This window comes from Haliotis cracherodii, unplaced genomic scaffold, assembly GCF_022045235.1.
Source record: "Haliotis cracherodii isolate W230 unplaced genomic scaffold, xgHalCrac1.p SCAF_1, whole genome shotgun sequence".
Taxonomy (NCBI): domain Eukaryota; kingdom Metazoa; phylum Mollusca; class Gastropoda; order Lepetellida; family Haliotidae; genus Haliotis; species Haliotis cracherodii.
This window is the reverse complement of record NW_027266264.1, coordinates 83,578,588-83,596,734: the sequence shown is the minus strand read 5'-3', so window position 1 is coordinate 83,596,734 and position 18,147 is coordinate 83,578,588. Positions and strand designations below refer to the sequence as shown.

Below are 18,147 nucleotides of genomic sequence, written 5' to 3'. Positions count from 1 at the left end.
TGTTGTAACGTCGGTTGACTCAGGTCACTAACATTTCTATAATCAAACTCTCCTATAACTTGATATGCCATTTCTACCAAGTTCTGTGATCGAGCAATAATTTTAGTGATGCCTACATGTCATTGTTATATTTCGTAGGCCGTGTCAGTAGGAGCAACAACAAACTGTCCATGTAGGGCCCGCGGGGCATTCACCACAGCACAGAAACACACATGGCACGGCAGGACGTGGATAATGAAAGGACATTCATCAACGATTTAACAATTAATTCCCAAGAGTGAAGCTGTTATTTATGCAGTCATTCTAATCAATAGCCTGCCATAGTTATACAATATCATGTCGTTGCTTATTCTAAATGGTCTGCATACAGGAAGCCCCCAAACATTGAATGCACAGTTTAATGGAGCTTATTCGAGTTAATGTAACGAGCATTTGTTCTAGCCATTGCGGGAGGACCCCGGTATTCCCATAGCATGAAATCAATATGTTTATATCCTATTGTACACGGCTACTTCAGTCCGGAGAGAAAGCAATTACATGTGATTGTCGTTAATGATTTCACAAGCAGATAGTTAAATTTTCATGGAATTGATTACATGTACATGTGCAGTTGTAAGCACGACAAAGGAAAGCAATGTAATCAGCACTGAATGCCATGGACCTGTGACACCCGCCTACCATAAAGTCACCCCGTTGTAGTTTAGTGGCGTGTGTCGACTGAAAGACCCTGTCAGCTGTGATTGGCTACCTTCGCTCCCACTCCTAATCATCATCGAACAGATATAAAAATGCGCAACTGCAATTATTGACCATAGGTGACCAACCAGGATGGACAACAGGTTCGGGATGACCGTAAACGTGAGTTTCAAGTTTTATTCTGTCTTATAGTGACCGATTACCATTATATAGAAACAGGTACCCACGTGTAGGAACGGTGGGATCGGTAATGAATTCTTTACTTTACAGATCGCTGATGTCAACAACATATACTATTCAAACCCTTTGCTTAGACAAGGTGATCTTGTTAGTTGAAAACGAGTTTTATTTGTTTGTTGTGCAACGCCGCACTCAGCTATATGACGGCGGCCTGTAAATAATTGAATCTGGGCCAGACAATCATGTTAATCTATTTCTGCATTTAAGGTCACAGGCCATTGGTTCTAATCCCATTTTTAACAATTGATGGTCTGTTACACTTGTCTCAAAAAGATTATTATGGAACATCAATCCAATTCTTCTCGACTCATCCACTGATATTAAAATATAAAAAACACACTGAATATGTCATTTATTAAGACATATGTATAGTGACTATTTCGGAAAAAGCGACGTGTTGTTCAATGACGGGATTGTCTCGTCTCTGTATGGTGATGGTTCATTCCCCTGGATGTGCCAACGTTTACGTACATGACGATGATGCCAAACAACATGGAACAACATCTGGACATTGTCCCCAGGGAGCTGTAGTTGAATGGGTCTATCATGGGACTTGAGAATGTCAGTTTGAATTGATTACTGATACAATGGGTGACGTTAAGATGTTTTCGCTCTTGTCTTGCTTTGCCAGAAATCAATACTGAGGTGAGGTACCGGTGAGGTAAAATTGGTGAGGTAAAATTGTTTTTTAAGGTCGCGTTCCATATGTTTGCTGTTATAAAGCGACGTGCATGTGTGTCGAGCAGAGTGCCATCTTTTAACATATTTTGGTACGTATTTTGGTATGACGCGGCCGAGCCCCGGACCTCCGGGTAGATGCACTATCAACTAGACCAAGGTGGCGGTCAATTTAGATGACAAGATTATGAGTGAGTGAGTATGGTTTTACGCCGCTTTAGCAATATTCCAGTAATATCACGGCGGGGGACACCAGAAATGGGCTTCACACATTGTACCCATGTCGGGAATCGAACCCGGGTCTTCGGTGTGACGAGCGAACGCTTTAACCACTAGGCTACCCGACCGCCCCGACAAGATTATGACTTATTCGGTTAATATGAAAAGTGCAAATACTTCTGAATTATAACGTTGGAGCCAAATAATTATGTTAGACGACCAAAAGCTTTTTTCTCATCAGAAATCCATCACCTAATTTTGCTTCCTCTATGTTAATGTCGGAGGTGCACTTAGTGTGGAGCTCTGTTGTTAGTTATAATTAGAATACCACAGGTCACGTGTAAAACAAAATCACGAGAACACTACTCTTACTTCACAAACAGTTTACATATTTATGACAATCATTTTCATGAGAACAGAAATACGGATGACATAATGATATAAGTGTCTTTTGGAAAAAGCATTTTTCGTTTATGCTCCATGCACCGTCACAGTGTCAGTTCTGCTGTGTTGCACTTTTGCTATTGAGCAAAAACATTGCAGTCAAAGTGTGCTTGGCGGAAGTGACCGTTAACATAAAGGCTGTCTGTTCACATCTGTGGCCGGCCACCTAGTTACGGCATAGTCCTCCCATCAGGCCACCAGCAGTATGCCTATAAATTACACTGTCTGCCTGTCTTGCTTGTTATTGTGCATGGTATGTGACCACACAATATGGAGGCCCAAGTAAGTAGATACGTGTTTAATTTCATTTCTGATGTACTATTCATTTGTTAATTAGCACTGAGCTTTTAAGACAGGTAAAACATCAAAACCATATTGCTACTTTTGATTTGTTTGAATTTAACACTTATGATTTTAGAAGGTCGATATAAAACATCTTATAAGATATGTTATAACAGCATTTTACCATTGAGATTGTTGATCAAAGTATCATAACACTGTATCTGCACTTCGAACGCCGCAATGGGAGATTCTCATTGTAATAGACGTTTCAGCTCCATAAAATCCTCTTACTCATTACATAAACAAATATTGTGAAGATAATTCAAATAGCATCGTTGTGTTTGCTTTGGGTAGTATACTATCAAAGCCACGACTGATTTCGCTTTAGATGACAGTTGTGAGGCGGCCTCCTGCACCGGTAGAGTATTGGCTCACAATAAAGGTACGAATGGTGATGGTTTATATTAAATTCCAAACTTTATTCATTGACGTATGTAAACTGGCGGGCAACACAAATCATACACCCATGTTTGATGGTGATTACAAATGAAACAATGAAAGCATATACCCATGTTTGATGGTGATTACAAATGAAACAATCAAAGCATACACCCATGTTTGATGGTGATTACAAATGAAACAATGAAAGCATACACCCATGTTTGATGGTGATTACAAATGAAACAATCAAAGCATACACCCATGTTTGATGGTGATTACAAATGAAACAATCAAAGCATATACCCATGTTTGATGGTGATTACAAATGAAACAATCAAAGCATATACCCATGTTTGATGGTGATTACAAATGAAACAATCAAAGCATACACCCATGTTTGATGGTGATTACAAATGAAACAATGAAAGCATATACCCATGTTTGATGGTGATTACAAATGAAACAATCAAAGCATATACCCATGTTTGATGGTGATTACAAATGAAACAATCAAAGCATACACCCATGTTTGATGGTGATTACAAATGAAACAATCAAAGCATACACCCATGTTTGATGGTGATTACAAATGAAACAATCAAAGCATATACCCATGTTTGATGGTGATTACAAATGAAACAATGAAAGCATACACCCATGTTTGATGGTGATTACAAATGAAACAATCAAAGCATATACCCATGTTTGATGGTGATTACAAATGAAACAATGAAAGCATATACCCATGTTTGATGGTGATTACAAATGAAACAATCAAAGCATACACCCATGTTTGATGGTGATTACAAATGAAACTATGAAAGCATACACCCATGTTTGATGGTGATTACAAATGAAACAATCAAAGCATATACCCATGTTTGATGGTGATTACAAATGAAACAATCAAAGCATACACCTATGTTTGATGGTGATTACAAATGAAACTATGAAAGCATACACCCATGTTTGATGGTGATTACAAATGAAACAATCAAAGCATATACCCATGTTTGATGGTGATTACAAATGAAACAATCAAAGCATACACCCATGTTTGATGGTGATTACAAATGAAACAATCAAAGCATACACCCATGTTTGATGGTGATTACAAATGAAACAATGAAAGCATACACCCATGTTTGATGGTGATTACAAATGAAACAATGAAAGCATACACCCATGTTTGATGGTGATTACAAATGAAACAATGAAAGCATACACCCATGTTTGATGGTGATTACAAATGAAACAATCAAAGCATACACCTATGTTTGATGGTGATTACAAATGAAACAATCAAAGCATACACCCATGTTTGATGGTGATTACAAATGAAACAATCAAAGCATACACCCATGTTTGATGGTGATTACAAATGAAACAATGAAAGCATATACCCATGTTTGATGGTGATTACAAATGAAACAATGAAAGCATATACCTATGTTTGATGGTGATTACAAATGAAACAATGAAAGCATATACCCATGTTTGATGGTGATTACAAATGAAACAATGAAAGCATATACCCATGTTTGATGGTGATTACAAATGAAACAATCAAAGCATATACCCATGTTTGATGGTGATTACAAATGAAACTATGAAAGCATATACCCATGTTTGATGGTGATTACAAATGAAACAATGAAAGCATATACCCATGTTTGATGGTGATTACAAATGAAACAATCAAAGCATATACCCATGTTTGATGGTGATTACAAATGAAACTATGAAAGCATATACCCATGTTTGATGGTGATTACAAATGAAACAATCAAAGCATATACCCATGTTTGATGGTGATTACAAATGAAACTATGAAAGCATATACCCATGTTTGATGGTGATTACAAATGAAACAATCAAAGCATACACCCATGTTTGATGGTGATTACAAATGAAACTATGAAAGCATATACCCATGTTTGATGGTGATTACAAATGAAACTATGAAAGCATATACCCATGTTTGATGGTGATTACAAATGAAACAAACAGGAAATGGTTATTCGATAAAGACGTTTTGATACCTGTATCATAGTGTTGCTTTGAACCTTAAGATGGCAGTGTTTCTATGAATAACTGTATTAAACTACCGAGCTGTCATTGGCCGGCAATGATGAAGTACTACAATATATACATTAATAATGTATACAATAATACATTCTGTAACACAGCTGTCGTTAGCCGTAATTTACTTTCGTAAGTGCTTTTTGATTATGAACTCATTTGAACTAATGCATTGTTGAATAACATGAACTGATAAGTATGACCCTGATTGTCACATTCCATATACAATGGACGGACAGGACATTGTGATCACGGAATCATCTATTATTCATCTATTGTATGACGTTGGTACGCTACACGAAAACAAAAGTGCAGGTGGGAAAGTATTTCAAATGCAGATATCTGCTACATGTATTATCGACGTTCAGCCTTGTTATGCAAACGCTACAAGGGCTAGTTGATTGGTGATATTTATTCTTCGATGGAGATAGTTAACATTGATCAGAGTATTATCCTGTTGTCAGTCTGTAGCCATATTGTGTTCCTACACACTCCCGGAATGCGAAGCCAGACACGTCCATTTACTGGCTATAGCTAAGAGTACATCACATCCTGCTGTCACTAGCACAAAGTATATGATAAAGGTATGTGTTTTTGTTTGAATTCTATCAATTATGGCTCATTTGGGTCATATTGGGTGCTCACAGTATCTCATAAGTTATTTCGGGGGTTCCACTAGTTAACGCCTAGCCCCATCACGCTGACGCGTCATGATACAACTAAATACCGTCCAAATTGACGTTAATCGCAACCCGCTCATTCGGTGTTGTTTTAGACACTGGCCTGTTAATAAAGGGAATGGGGCATTGAACAACGAGACTTAACTCTGTGATTAGTTTCGAAAGAGGAATGTATGTTATGGATTAGAGCGTTTAGAGAATTAATTATATGACTCGTGCGTTAACTGATAACACATAATCATATATTTATTACTTGTATAAATTAATCTTCAAAACAGAATATTATATCTTAGCTCTAGAATGTTATATGTTTAGACCACAGTTTAGATGCAGATCCCATCGCCTTAGAATTGCATCAGGAAAGTTTACCAAAGAAAAGATAGAAAAGAGAAAAGATCGAATTTGTTTTATATGCAAAGAGATCTATATAGAAGACGAATATCATTATATTTTGATGTGCAACACATACATGTATGATGATCTTAGAGCCCATTTTATAGCACCAACATATCATACTTATGCTACCTATACCTATACCTACTTTAATGTTTTAATATTGTCTACTAAAGAATACGAAGACAACTGTCGATGTACATATATAAAGCAATGTGTATTCGTAGAAGCAAACTGTCACCCTGAGTCTCCGTCTCTTTGCTGAAGAACCTTTGCTGTATTGACACGGGATCGTTAACGGTGTTTGGGGTGGGAGTAATGAACCAAATCAATATATTATATCTAGAAACTGATAGCTATAGAAACAGACCGGTATCACAAACCAGTATTATCACTTCACGACCGAATCTCTGTCAATACTGGTTAGATGTGCACCATGTTGCTATGTTTGTTAATGAAGTTTACACTTCTTTTGATCAAATCAATCATACAGAACAGTCGATATATACTACTCCAAAGAAGTTAAAGAACACCCAATTCTTTCATATTACAATAGTTAATCTCACATGCCAAGACAGATTAACTATAGTAATATGAAAGAATCGGATGTTCTTTAACTTCTTTTGAGTAGTATATGTATTTCAGAAAACCTTTCATCTGCTAGTTTATTGAACATTGTCAAGAGGAAGATGATATCAATATATAAATTGCCCCGCATAGTTTTATACTTTTAGCTAATATCATTTATAGACAGATTTTACAATTATGAATATTAATTTAATGTTAACGTTTGTTTATACAGAGTATATCTTTAGTTTTAATCTAACTGCTGTTTTCACGGCCGATTTGGTGGTATACAAGAATAGGATCCGAGCATTATTCGATAAGCCATACTATAACTTCAAAACCACATCTTTTGCGAATATGCACCGTCATAACTGACATATCGAAGTGTTATTCAATACCATCAGTTGTTATCCTGTAGAGAGTCTTGACCACATTGTGAACACATTGTGAACACAGGGCCGACAAATACTCCACACACTGCAATGACGTAGCTGGTCATGCGGCGATTCTATCAAAATATTTATGACTTTTGTAGATTGGTATTAGTTGGTAATACACAGACCACAGTGTATACTGTGCAAGCTATATATGTATAGAGGATGTCCGCGGGTGAACTGTTGAGTGGGAGGACAATGGCAACAGATCGTATGGTTTATGGAAAATTTCGAAACATCTGCTCATTTTCTGTAAAATACATATCCGTTTTAATAAGAGAGTCCGTCTTTATACGTTTTGAAACCAATACAGCTTCAAGGGGATACGAGTCATATTATTAAAAGGCTATGTAGTGCGTCTAGCTTGCAAGACCTTCGAAAGGTGGATGACCTCCCTGTCTTTGGAAACGTATGCATATCATATATAATACTGGGGGCCATCTGGGGCTGTTTTGTTTTTAAAACATGAATTTATTCCTGAATAAACGCAAAACACAAAAGGATTGTAGTCATATTTTGCCATAGAAAAGTCCTTAAAACGTTACGTTTCAAAAGTGTTCCATCAGTGCTTGAAATATAAATGTTCATAGGTTTTCTACACGTATTTCCGGCGTTCTTAGTCTCTCGGGAGTTCGGGGTCTGAGGCGCTGCAATTCGCCGGAAAACCTATGATTGTAGGTTCGAATCCCAGTTCGCCCCGATTATGTTTCCAGGTTTGTCAGCACCATACCCGTGCTCGTGGGTTTTACCAAAGTGTTAAATGTCTGAGGCCTGAGACCTGCATCACTTCGAGCTTTCCGCCAACACCAAGCTGACACGCCGCGATGTAACAGGAATACTATCAAAAGCCGCACTAAACCCAACTCACTCACCCACTTAGTCTTTCGAAATGCAAGACGATTTCAGCTCACGTTGCTTGTTTGGCAAATATGTGATCGATTAAGAGAAAAAAAACTTCTATTCTAACATTAATGGTTTTGATTACTCTAATCATAAACTCAAGTATTGTTCACTAATGCATTCACAAACAATGATGTCGCCACTTTTAGTTAACAGCAGCTAATGTACTGGCAACAGGCAACGTTTCCCAAACATAGCGCCCAGTCAAACAGTTTTACACCATGAAGGTTATACTTCTGGTCAGTATTACCTCAACCCAATGTCCTACTTAGTTAATCGACAATAATAATAAGCTATTAACAGGCAGCTTCTTTCAATTTATGTAATCGGACCCCAGTTGAAGCCATACAGCCAAAATGACAATGCCGTGATTGTATTATCTTGATGAGTTCCACGTTACGCGAAGAGGCTTATGTCAATGCTATTGTTACACACCACTTTCTATAGCGATGTTGCATGGGGGCAGAGATTCATGTACTGTCAAGTCCAACTCATCACTGCCTCTAAGTACACACACGTGCCTGTGTGTGGTCTGATATGATGATGACAAGATAATGAAGAAGATGAGGAAGAAGAAGATGATTGTTTTATTTAAGTCACATATTGCAATTAATCAAAAAACATAATAAAGCCATGTATTGCAATATCCGGCCATTAATCCCTACGAGACACTGGTTATCATATATGCACAATATTATATAAAAGGGTAAAATATACATATATACACATGCACAAAAGTTAAGCGCCACCCACCATATTTGTGAGCTGTTACTATTGGCACTTAATAATGACTTTTATAACGAGATGTACGATTGTTAAAAGCCGTATATGTAAACCTCATGTGATGCAAAAGTTGTCCCAAAGCAAGTTTATCTTGTGTTCCAAAAGAATATAAGCAGAATGGAATTTTACCGAAGACCAGAAATTGAAGGATTAGAAAACATTGAAAAACTTTTTTTGTCATGTAACTGTCATGATATCAGCAGACCTTATCAGGTGTCACATAGACACCCGAGGGAGTGCAGAGTCTATTGCAAGAAACGTCAGTAACATGTGTATGATCCACGGACATTGACCACAGCTTCAACCCTACGCCTCATACTCATTACAAGTCGTTGAATGCTTCTCTGAGACAAACGGATCCATTCTTCATGAAGTGCGGCTTCAAGTCCAGCGAGATTTTGAACTGGAGGATCACGATGTCTGATTTTCCAGCCAAGAATGTCCAAGAGATGCTCAATCGGATTAAGATCCGGACTACAGGCCGGCCAAGGAAGAGTGGCAATAGCTTCTTGACGCAAATAAGCCAAAACTAATAAAATTACTAATATATTAAGTACATCATTAGGGCTACAGTGGCTAGAGACTTTGCACATGGCTTCTTCCCTGAAAGCTCCAGGCAGAGGGTATGTCGCAGTGGTTCGTCCACGTTAAAATCTTGTGTAAACGCTCTTGCGTTGTCACGATTTTAACTTGCACGGTTCAAAACATTCATCCGACAGTGAACCAACACAATATGAATTTCATTTCTTAAATAACTGCACTTACGCTTCGGTAGTGTTGTCGGTGGGTGTCGGAGTTCTGTCTCCAATGGTTATGAAACGTATCTCAACCAACTCGGCCAACGCTCTACGTTGCTGTCGGTCAACGACGTTTCTAAGTTACATCTAAGAGGGGCGTTCAATAAGTTTTGCAACTTGGGCATTTGTGTTTGCACAAACAATGTCAACTTGTGGCGGGTGTGACACAAGTTACAACATCAGGTTGACACGTGTTAAAACAAGTTCCAGACACAACAGTAAGTTAGATGTGATGGCTTCATTCCCTAAGGGTGGTCACAATCATGGATTCTCTCAAACATGAACAACGCGCGGTAATAAAGTTCCTTACCAAGGAGGGATAAAAAGCGAAAGAAATCCACCCAAACGGACACCATTGCTACTATAGAAAGAAGAATATTGTCTGACCGACGAGTGAAAGTATCTGAACTTTCTAGGGAATTCCAAATATCAATTGGAATTATTGTAACCATTATTCATGAGCCACCTGGATATGTCCAAGGTATCTGCAAGATGATTACCTAGAAACCTCAGAGCTCAAGATCGCCATTAGAGAACTGAAAGTTGCCGAGACCTCCTGGATCTCTATACTGCTGATGAAGCCGGATTTCTTTCTCGTCTAATGACAGGCGATGAAACATGGATGCACCACTGGGACCCAGAAACTAAATTGGAATCCATGCAATGGAAGCACCCCAATTCTACACCTCCAAGGAAGTTTCGCACTCAACTATCGGCTGGCAAGGTAATGGCCACCATATTTTGTGATGTAAGAAGCATATTACTGATTGATTACATGCAACCAAAAACTACAATCAATGGACAGTATTATGCTAATGTAATGAAAGATTTGCGAAAACCTATTCGCCAGAAACGCCGTGGGATATAAACACGCCGTATTCTACATTTGCATGACAACGCTCCGGTTCACAAGTCGAGAATTGCACAGGCCGCCATTTGTGAATGTGGATTCGAATAGTTAAATCAACCATCCTACAGCCCAGACTTATCCCCCAGTGACTATTTCCTGTCCCTGCAAATGAAACCTGCCCTACGTGGAAGACGCTTCCAGGATGACACAGAGGCGTGGTTAGAGGGCCAATCTGCGGATTTCTATAAAAGTGGTATTAAAAGCTTGAAGGACAAATGGAATAAGTGTATTGAGGTGAATGGAGATTATATTGAAATAATAAAAGTGCAAAAGATATTCTGCGACTTGGTCTTATATTGGAGCTGCAAAACTTATTGAACGCCCCTCGTATATTAGGATTACACTTCATCGATCTATTGGTACGAAGTGTTACCATTTACCTATCCTCGTTATTTTCAAAGATCTGATATCAGTTTGTCTGCACATCTTAGTATTAAACATTCTTAAATGGATTAAAAATCTCCAGTAGAGCTATACACATTCAGAACAGGACGTCCAGAACTTTGAAGGATGGTAAACACATAGCTCGTCCATGGTTTTGGTTAAATGTTTGGACCAGATATTAACAGCAAAAATAAATCGATCAGAGTTAACAACAAACAGTTTCTTCAAAATCGCATTGGTTCTATTCGTTGTCTGGTTAATGATGCTGATGAGCCCACCTCAGCACGGACAGCCAGGTTTGAGGTCATGCATCCCTCTCCCAACAAGAATCTAAATGCACAGTGATGAATGCTGTTAACCGAATGCCCCAGATTGCTGTAACAGAGGACAGAATAGGCTCAACAAGATTTCCATATAAAGAGTTGCACGCGTAATAAGTAATTTCTCCGACCGACTTAAACTTCAAAATCATGACACCGAGAGCTCGCTTTACTGATTTCGCTAGTTCCTTTGCTGCGAATTTTAGATCTCAGTTATCTTCAAACCAAAATCCGAGGTATTTATATGTATGAGTATAGTCCACAATTTCGCTGTCGATCTTGAACGTAAGAGGATATAGAAGCTGCATTTGGAGGATAATAAACAATTCTTGTCTTGTCGAAGTTAATATGCATGCGCCATTTGGAACACCAAGTGCTCATCACATTCCACATGCGTTGCATACGGTTCTCGTCTGGTGCTATAAGTGGTAGATCATCGGCATACAAAAGACATTGACTATCGAATGTGACACCACATTCAAGATTGTTTATTTCGTGAGCAAAAGCATTGATGAATACGGAGAATAATGCAGGAGACAGTACACAACCTTGTCTCCCGCCGGTAATGACTACGAACACCTCCGTGTGGTAATCGTCAAGGCGAATCTAGCCCTTGTATACCCGTACATACATACAACTGCCTTTTAGAATTTTCCCATAGTACCGCGTTTCTTGAGCTTATACCATAGACAGTATCTATTGATCTTGTCAAATGCTTTCATTGCATCGATATTAGCATACAAACGTTGGAGGGATAACCTGCGGTTATGTGATACTGAATAAGGAGTAAACAAATGTTCCTGTGTGCACCTGTATATTCGGAAGCAGTTCTGTTCAACATCCAAGAAGTCCCCGTCTTTTAACCATTTACTGAAACGCTTGCTTATAGATTTAGAGTGACAAAACATTCTCCACAAGACTGTATGACAAGAGGGACGACTTCATCTTTCCAATAGTCAACTTTCTCTTCATGTCGAGCCATATTCCAGCAGCTCCAGCCTTTGGTGTTTCCATTTCACATCTTTTGAGATACGATCGAGCATGTTCTTTCTACCAAGATTTCAAAGAGCGTCATACGACTCTTGCTCAGAAGTTGTTTGATCAAGCTTACATTCAAGGCCTCAGTAAAGCTTTCAAAAAGTTTAATGGTAGACCCGTGGAGGACATTTCCAAATTTGACGGATCATTGACCGATGATGTCCAATGCAATTCCCTATTTTGACTTGTAGCATATGTTCCCGTGTTTTTTCAGGTGAACAATTGACTTGCCTTTGCATGTGTTTGTTAATGGTGCCACCGTTGGGGCAGGACACACTAACCTTTTCGCGAACACCTGGTATCATCCCAATTTGATAGTGATTCGTAAACACATGCTCATGATATAGTCGGAATCGTACAATCGACTCTGCTTTCTAATGAATATGAAAAGGGTTTTGTCGCTCTCATTTAGAACATCGTCATACATTTTACATGGTATTGATATCAGCGAGATGCCACGATATCCCTAGGGTCTGTGTCCGATCTCTTTATAGGATGCATTATACACTTTTCCATATGTCTTGGCAAAAATAAAATGTAAATATCCTGAGTAAAATATGAACACATCCTGTATTATTTATCGCCCCATCGTGATGTCAAGCCTAGTCCAGTAGATATTCCACGTTTAGGTCTGGAGATGACATCTTCTACTTAAGCGCGAATAGTAGATGAATTTAACGAGGACGAATCTAAATCGTCAGTAGAGACTGAATCATTATTTAATTCTTCACTGATGTTGAAATGATGATCCTCGAAATGATTAGCATGCGTTTCCACAAAAGGAGAGCTGTAATTGTTTTCCAAGCATCTCATACAACTTGAAATGGCCCCTCCTTGATTCGCGCATCATGGGATTATAATGGATCTCTCACTTCAACCCCCGAGTATCTTCCCACGTTCCCTCGAATCATTATCATTAAACTTGTCCATCAGTCGTTGTTGTTCTGTCCTTTGATACAGGCGCTTTTGTTTTCAGAGTTGTCTATCACACGATTTCCTTGATTGTGTACACTTGGCTTTCCGATTTTTACATTTAATTGAAAACTTACATTGAAAATGTTCTCTCATAATTACATATATTGTCATATAGCATAAACATTGAAGTTCACCACACCAGAATCAGGCTTTTGCTTTGACTTACTTCCGGGATTACTTTTTCGTTGCGTAGCAACAAAGTCATCAATCTTATCAAGTTTTGAACACATAAGATCTAAAGAGTATCATATGTTGAGTGAACATCCTTCTAATCGTCTAGTTTATATTTTATATATTTGATAGTCTTTATTATTGCATTTATTTGTTTGTAAAAAAATCTTCTCTTCTACCATTAATTGTTTTGGTTACTCTAACCATACATTCAACTAGCACACCTCTTGTTCACTAATGCATTCACAAACAATGATGTCGCCACTCTAAGATAACAGCTGCTAATGGCGGCATGGCGACTGGCAATGTTTCCCAAACATAGCGTCCAGTCAATGGCAATGCTATTGTTACACACCTCATCCTATATTGATGTTGCATACAATATACAGCATAAATGTTCTTACCATAATCGTAAAAAAATCCGACTCTATATGAACAGATCCTCCACCAGTGGTATTCGTCACAAACACATGCATAGTCATGTCAACTGTTCAGCTGAATAAACGGGGGAACATATGGTCAATGTGGGGAATTGCATCAGACATTTTGGTCACCGATGCTTCAAATTTGGAAACATCCTCCACATGCCTACCATAAAAAGCTTTGCGCAGGCCTTGAATGTAGTAAGTTTGATCAAACAACTTTTGAGCAAGAGTCGCATGACTCTCGTCGAAATCTTATTAGAAAGAGCATGCTCGGTAGTACACCAAAATGAGATGATTAGCGAAACATTCTCTTCTCGGTTAGGAATAGCTGTCACATGTCAACAATACATGTAATTCACCCTCATTAGAATCACAGCCTCTGGCATGGCAGAATAAACAGAAGCGATCGGTACGTGGAGTTTTTGTATGGCGGCCACATTCAACAGCAACTCTGAAGTTATTACACGGAAACATGGTTAACACAATGATAACGTGTCTATTCAAAATGTAATTATGTCATTCAGTAAAGGTTGAAGTTCGATAGTAATGCATTAAGTCCGACAAAGACATTACAGAATAATGATAGTCCTGCATCATGCCGTTGGATTGTGTGCATTTCACTGGATCAAAACTAATTTAGTGATAATGATAGGTATGCCTAGCTGGCTGACGATCAGCTTCAGGAGAAATAGACTCTTTCAGGACAGATACACGTATTTGTAATACAAGATTTCTATGTTAGCATAGTCTAATGAGCAAATACAAAGAAACCAATTACAATCAATAGTAGCCATACATCTGAATAGAAAGGACAGAAAAGTGATTGACATTGCCCACGACAACATTAAATTTTGATGGGATTCTGTTCCAGTTGGTAGTTAACTCTTCGTTTTATTTGCAGTTGGTTTGATTTCAGATAATTTGCATTTTGAGTTACGAAAGTATGTTCACCATTTTCAGGAAAACAACCGATTCAGCGTCACGGACAACAGCTGGCTCAGGTATCTAAAGTGAGTATGCTTCTATTGTATACCAACTGTAGTGTGTGGGTCTCATCACATTGTTTATTATAGGGTTTGTATCATCATTCATGACAATACAATGACGAGTAGCCGAGTGCTCAATGTCTACTCGTCGCAACAAAGGCCTGTGTTCGATGTTCATGAGCCAATTCGTGCTGCTCTGGAGGCGATGTGAACATTCGTTCAAAGAAACATGATCTGGGCGAATCTGGGATTCGAACCAACAATTACAGGTGTTACGTGTCGATTCCTAAATTGAAACAATATGATAACCCAGAAATCTGTACAAAAATAACCAAGGGTGAAACCAACAAACAACAAACAAGCGGTATACAATCAACAAATGTATAAAAAAAAATTAACTATGTTTACAAATCAATACAAATTACGGGAGCACGGGTGGCCCAGTCGTCTAAGGCGCCACAGTTCGATGTACAGAGTTGCGTCCCTTGGGCACGCCAGAAACCTATGATTGTGGGTTTGAATCCCGGTTCGCCCCAATTATGTTTCTAGATTTGTCAGTACCATCCCCGTGCTCGTGGGTTTCACCGAAGTGGTAAACGTCTGAGACCTGCATCACTTCGGGCTTTCCTCCCACATTAAGCTGACACGCCGCGATATCAATGGAATACTGTTATAAGCGGCGTTTAACCCAACTCACTCACTCACTCAATACAAATTACTGCACAGCAAGTACAATGATGCATTATGGCAGTACACAATAGTAGTACTATGTTCCATGGCAATAAATAATATGATGTCAGTTGTCAGTGTCTAATATACAAATACAGTGGTGATAGCAAAGGTCAGTGATAATAATATATATTCACCAAGCGGCGACAGTGGTCAAGTTTCCGAGATAGGTTAGACAGGGAATCGGGGATCCCCACATGAAAGCTCACATCCGATGTGATGAGAGTACTTGAGAGATACGTAAACAAGCTTTGGTCCCCTCACATACAACATACAAGCTACTGGGAATTTCTATACAGAGCCCTCGCCAATATAACGTTACATGAACATTAAAGAAAATTCCATAACATACTATCACCGTCCATCGTATACCGGACCGGAAGTTGACACACCACGCTAGCATCTAAATGTAGTAATTTCCTGACGACTTAATCACTGTCCAAACACAATGCCACGAGCCTCTACCGAATCCCAACAGGAACAATGCAACACAGCTACAATCACTGTTAAACAAAACAAATACACAGGTTATGTTTCTAGGTTTCTTAACACCACACCTGCGTGCTCATTGTACGTTTCACGTTGTAAACGTCTTAGCCTTACATCACTTCAAAATAGCACACTCCGATATTGTTTCAACCAAAGTCACTCACTTACTAATTATGAAATTAATTGTTCTATTTGCATGTGCCCCTCGTGTGGAATCCGGGTTGAATAGATTCGTGGCCGCAAACACACACTTGTTACGTATGACGTCAGTCCAGGCAGGGTATGATGCTGACAAACAAAGGATGATAACCAGGGAGAATCTTCTTGCGTTAAAATTGCCACACACGGGGTATACACAAGACGAAGCAAGAATAAATCACTGTGGTTATGAGATGCTAGATGCATGCAAGGGCAGAAGTGTGGTCAGAAGTGTGGTAGACTATGTGCCAGATGCTCTAGTGTGATTACCCATGTTCATGCATTGGCAGACTGATGACTTCTTCCCCCCCCCCCCCCCCCCCCCACACCTCTCACCTCCCCCACCCCTTTTACTCAAACGCACACTGCCCCGTAACGTATCCCCCAAACCCACATAGTTAAAGATTATAACATGCAGGCTGTTACTGACTTAAACGATATCCAATATCAAAGTCATGTAACTAACCCAAACCATGTCAGTGTAACTATTCTGTAAAAATAGTGATGTTACGGAGCTGAGCAAATTAGTCGCTGTGTGGAGTCAGCCCCGGGCATAGCGCATGTGCAAGATAAGGCCACATACAAGGAGACATTACAAAGAGTGTCACTCGCCCAGGCAGAATAAGAACGGAATAAACTATGGTTCGAAACATCGGGCAAAATAATGAGAAAACATTACTAAAAGCCAGAACACGTTTTAGAAAGAATAGAAGCATAATTTACAAAGTAAATTACCGGAATTACGCAAGAGCTTAAAAAAACCATGTCAAAATAAAATCATAAATAAACATAGGAATTAAATAAGTAACAAACTTAGAAATGATTCTTTTGGAAAATGTTAAATCCAAAAGACTATGGGGAGAAAAGTGATAAAGTACCTGACACGGAAGAATTCTATGATATTTTAAAACTATAACCTCAAGACAATAGGGAGCACGTGTGGCCCAGTCGTCTAAGGCGCCACAATTCGCTATGCAGAGTTGCGTCCCTTGGGCACGCCAGAAACCTATGATTGTGGGTTCGAATCACGGTTCGCCCCGATTATGTTCCTAGGTTTGTCAGCACCATACCCGTGCTCGTGGGTTTCACCGAAGTGCTAAACGTCTGAGACCGGCATCACTTCGGGCTTTCCTCCCACATTAAGCTGACACGCCGTGATATGACTGGGATACTGTTAAAAGCGGCGATAAAACACAACTCACTCACTTACTCATTCAAGACAGTATAATGACAGTGACATAGCTGATGATATGGAAGAGCTTAACATTGACAATTGTCTATATGATCATTTTAATGATACTATTTCGTTAGAAGAAGCTACAGCTGCAATGAAAAATATCATTGAAACGAAGCAAATTTCTTGAAAATAGAATTCACACAGTTAAGATTCATGGTGCTAAAGGGGCTTAATTCTGTTTACTGAAACAAAGGCTAGAACTGTCCCATTCGACTGTCGATGATTTCACCTATTCTCCTGTATGGGTCTGAAATATGGGGGTTGGGTATTCTGGAATTATAGAGAGAGAGAGTGCGATTAAATTTAAGCTTGCCTCTGAGCGAAAATCTTCCACCCCAACTTTATTGTATATGGTAAAGTAGGTTTTGTTTGTTTGTAATATTCCAGCTATATGACGGCGGTCTGTATATAGTCGGGTCTCGACCAGCCAATCCAGTGATTGACATAATGAGCATTGTTCCAAGCATTTGGGATACGATGGGTTACTGAAGTATGGGTTACTGAAGACATATTCTTCCCCGGATCTTCACGGGTTGTAAACGTGGTAGAGTACTTTTAAATAACCAAATTTCAAAGAGAATGGCTAAGTACTGGCATACTATTGCAATAGAAAGAAACTCGACAAAAACTACCAAACGTATTATACAAC

At 38.9% G+C, this 18,147-nt stretch overlaps 1 protein-coding gene across 1 annotated transcript in view; it reads left to right on the top strand.

Moving 5' to 3' along the window:
• The first annotated feature begins 779 nt into the window (after nucleotides 1-779).
• The window catches only part of LOC139469889 (uncharacterized), a 90,172-nt gene continuing 72,804 nt past the window's right edge, over nucleotides 780-18,147 (top strand). The window contains exons 1-2 of the mRNA XM_071252214.1: nucleotides 780-858; nucleotides 14,820-14,869. Coding sequence (XP_071108315.1) covers nucleotides 829-858; nucleotides 14,820-14,869 — 80 coding nt within the window. The 5' untranslated portion in view covers nucleotides 780-828. The remainder of the gene's footprint in view (nucleotides 859-14,819; nucleotides 14,870-18,147) is intronic.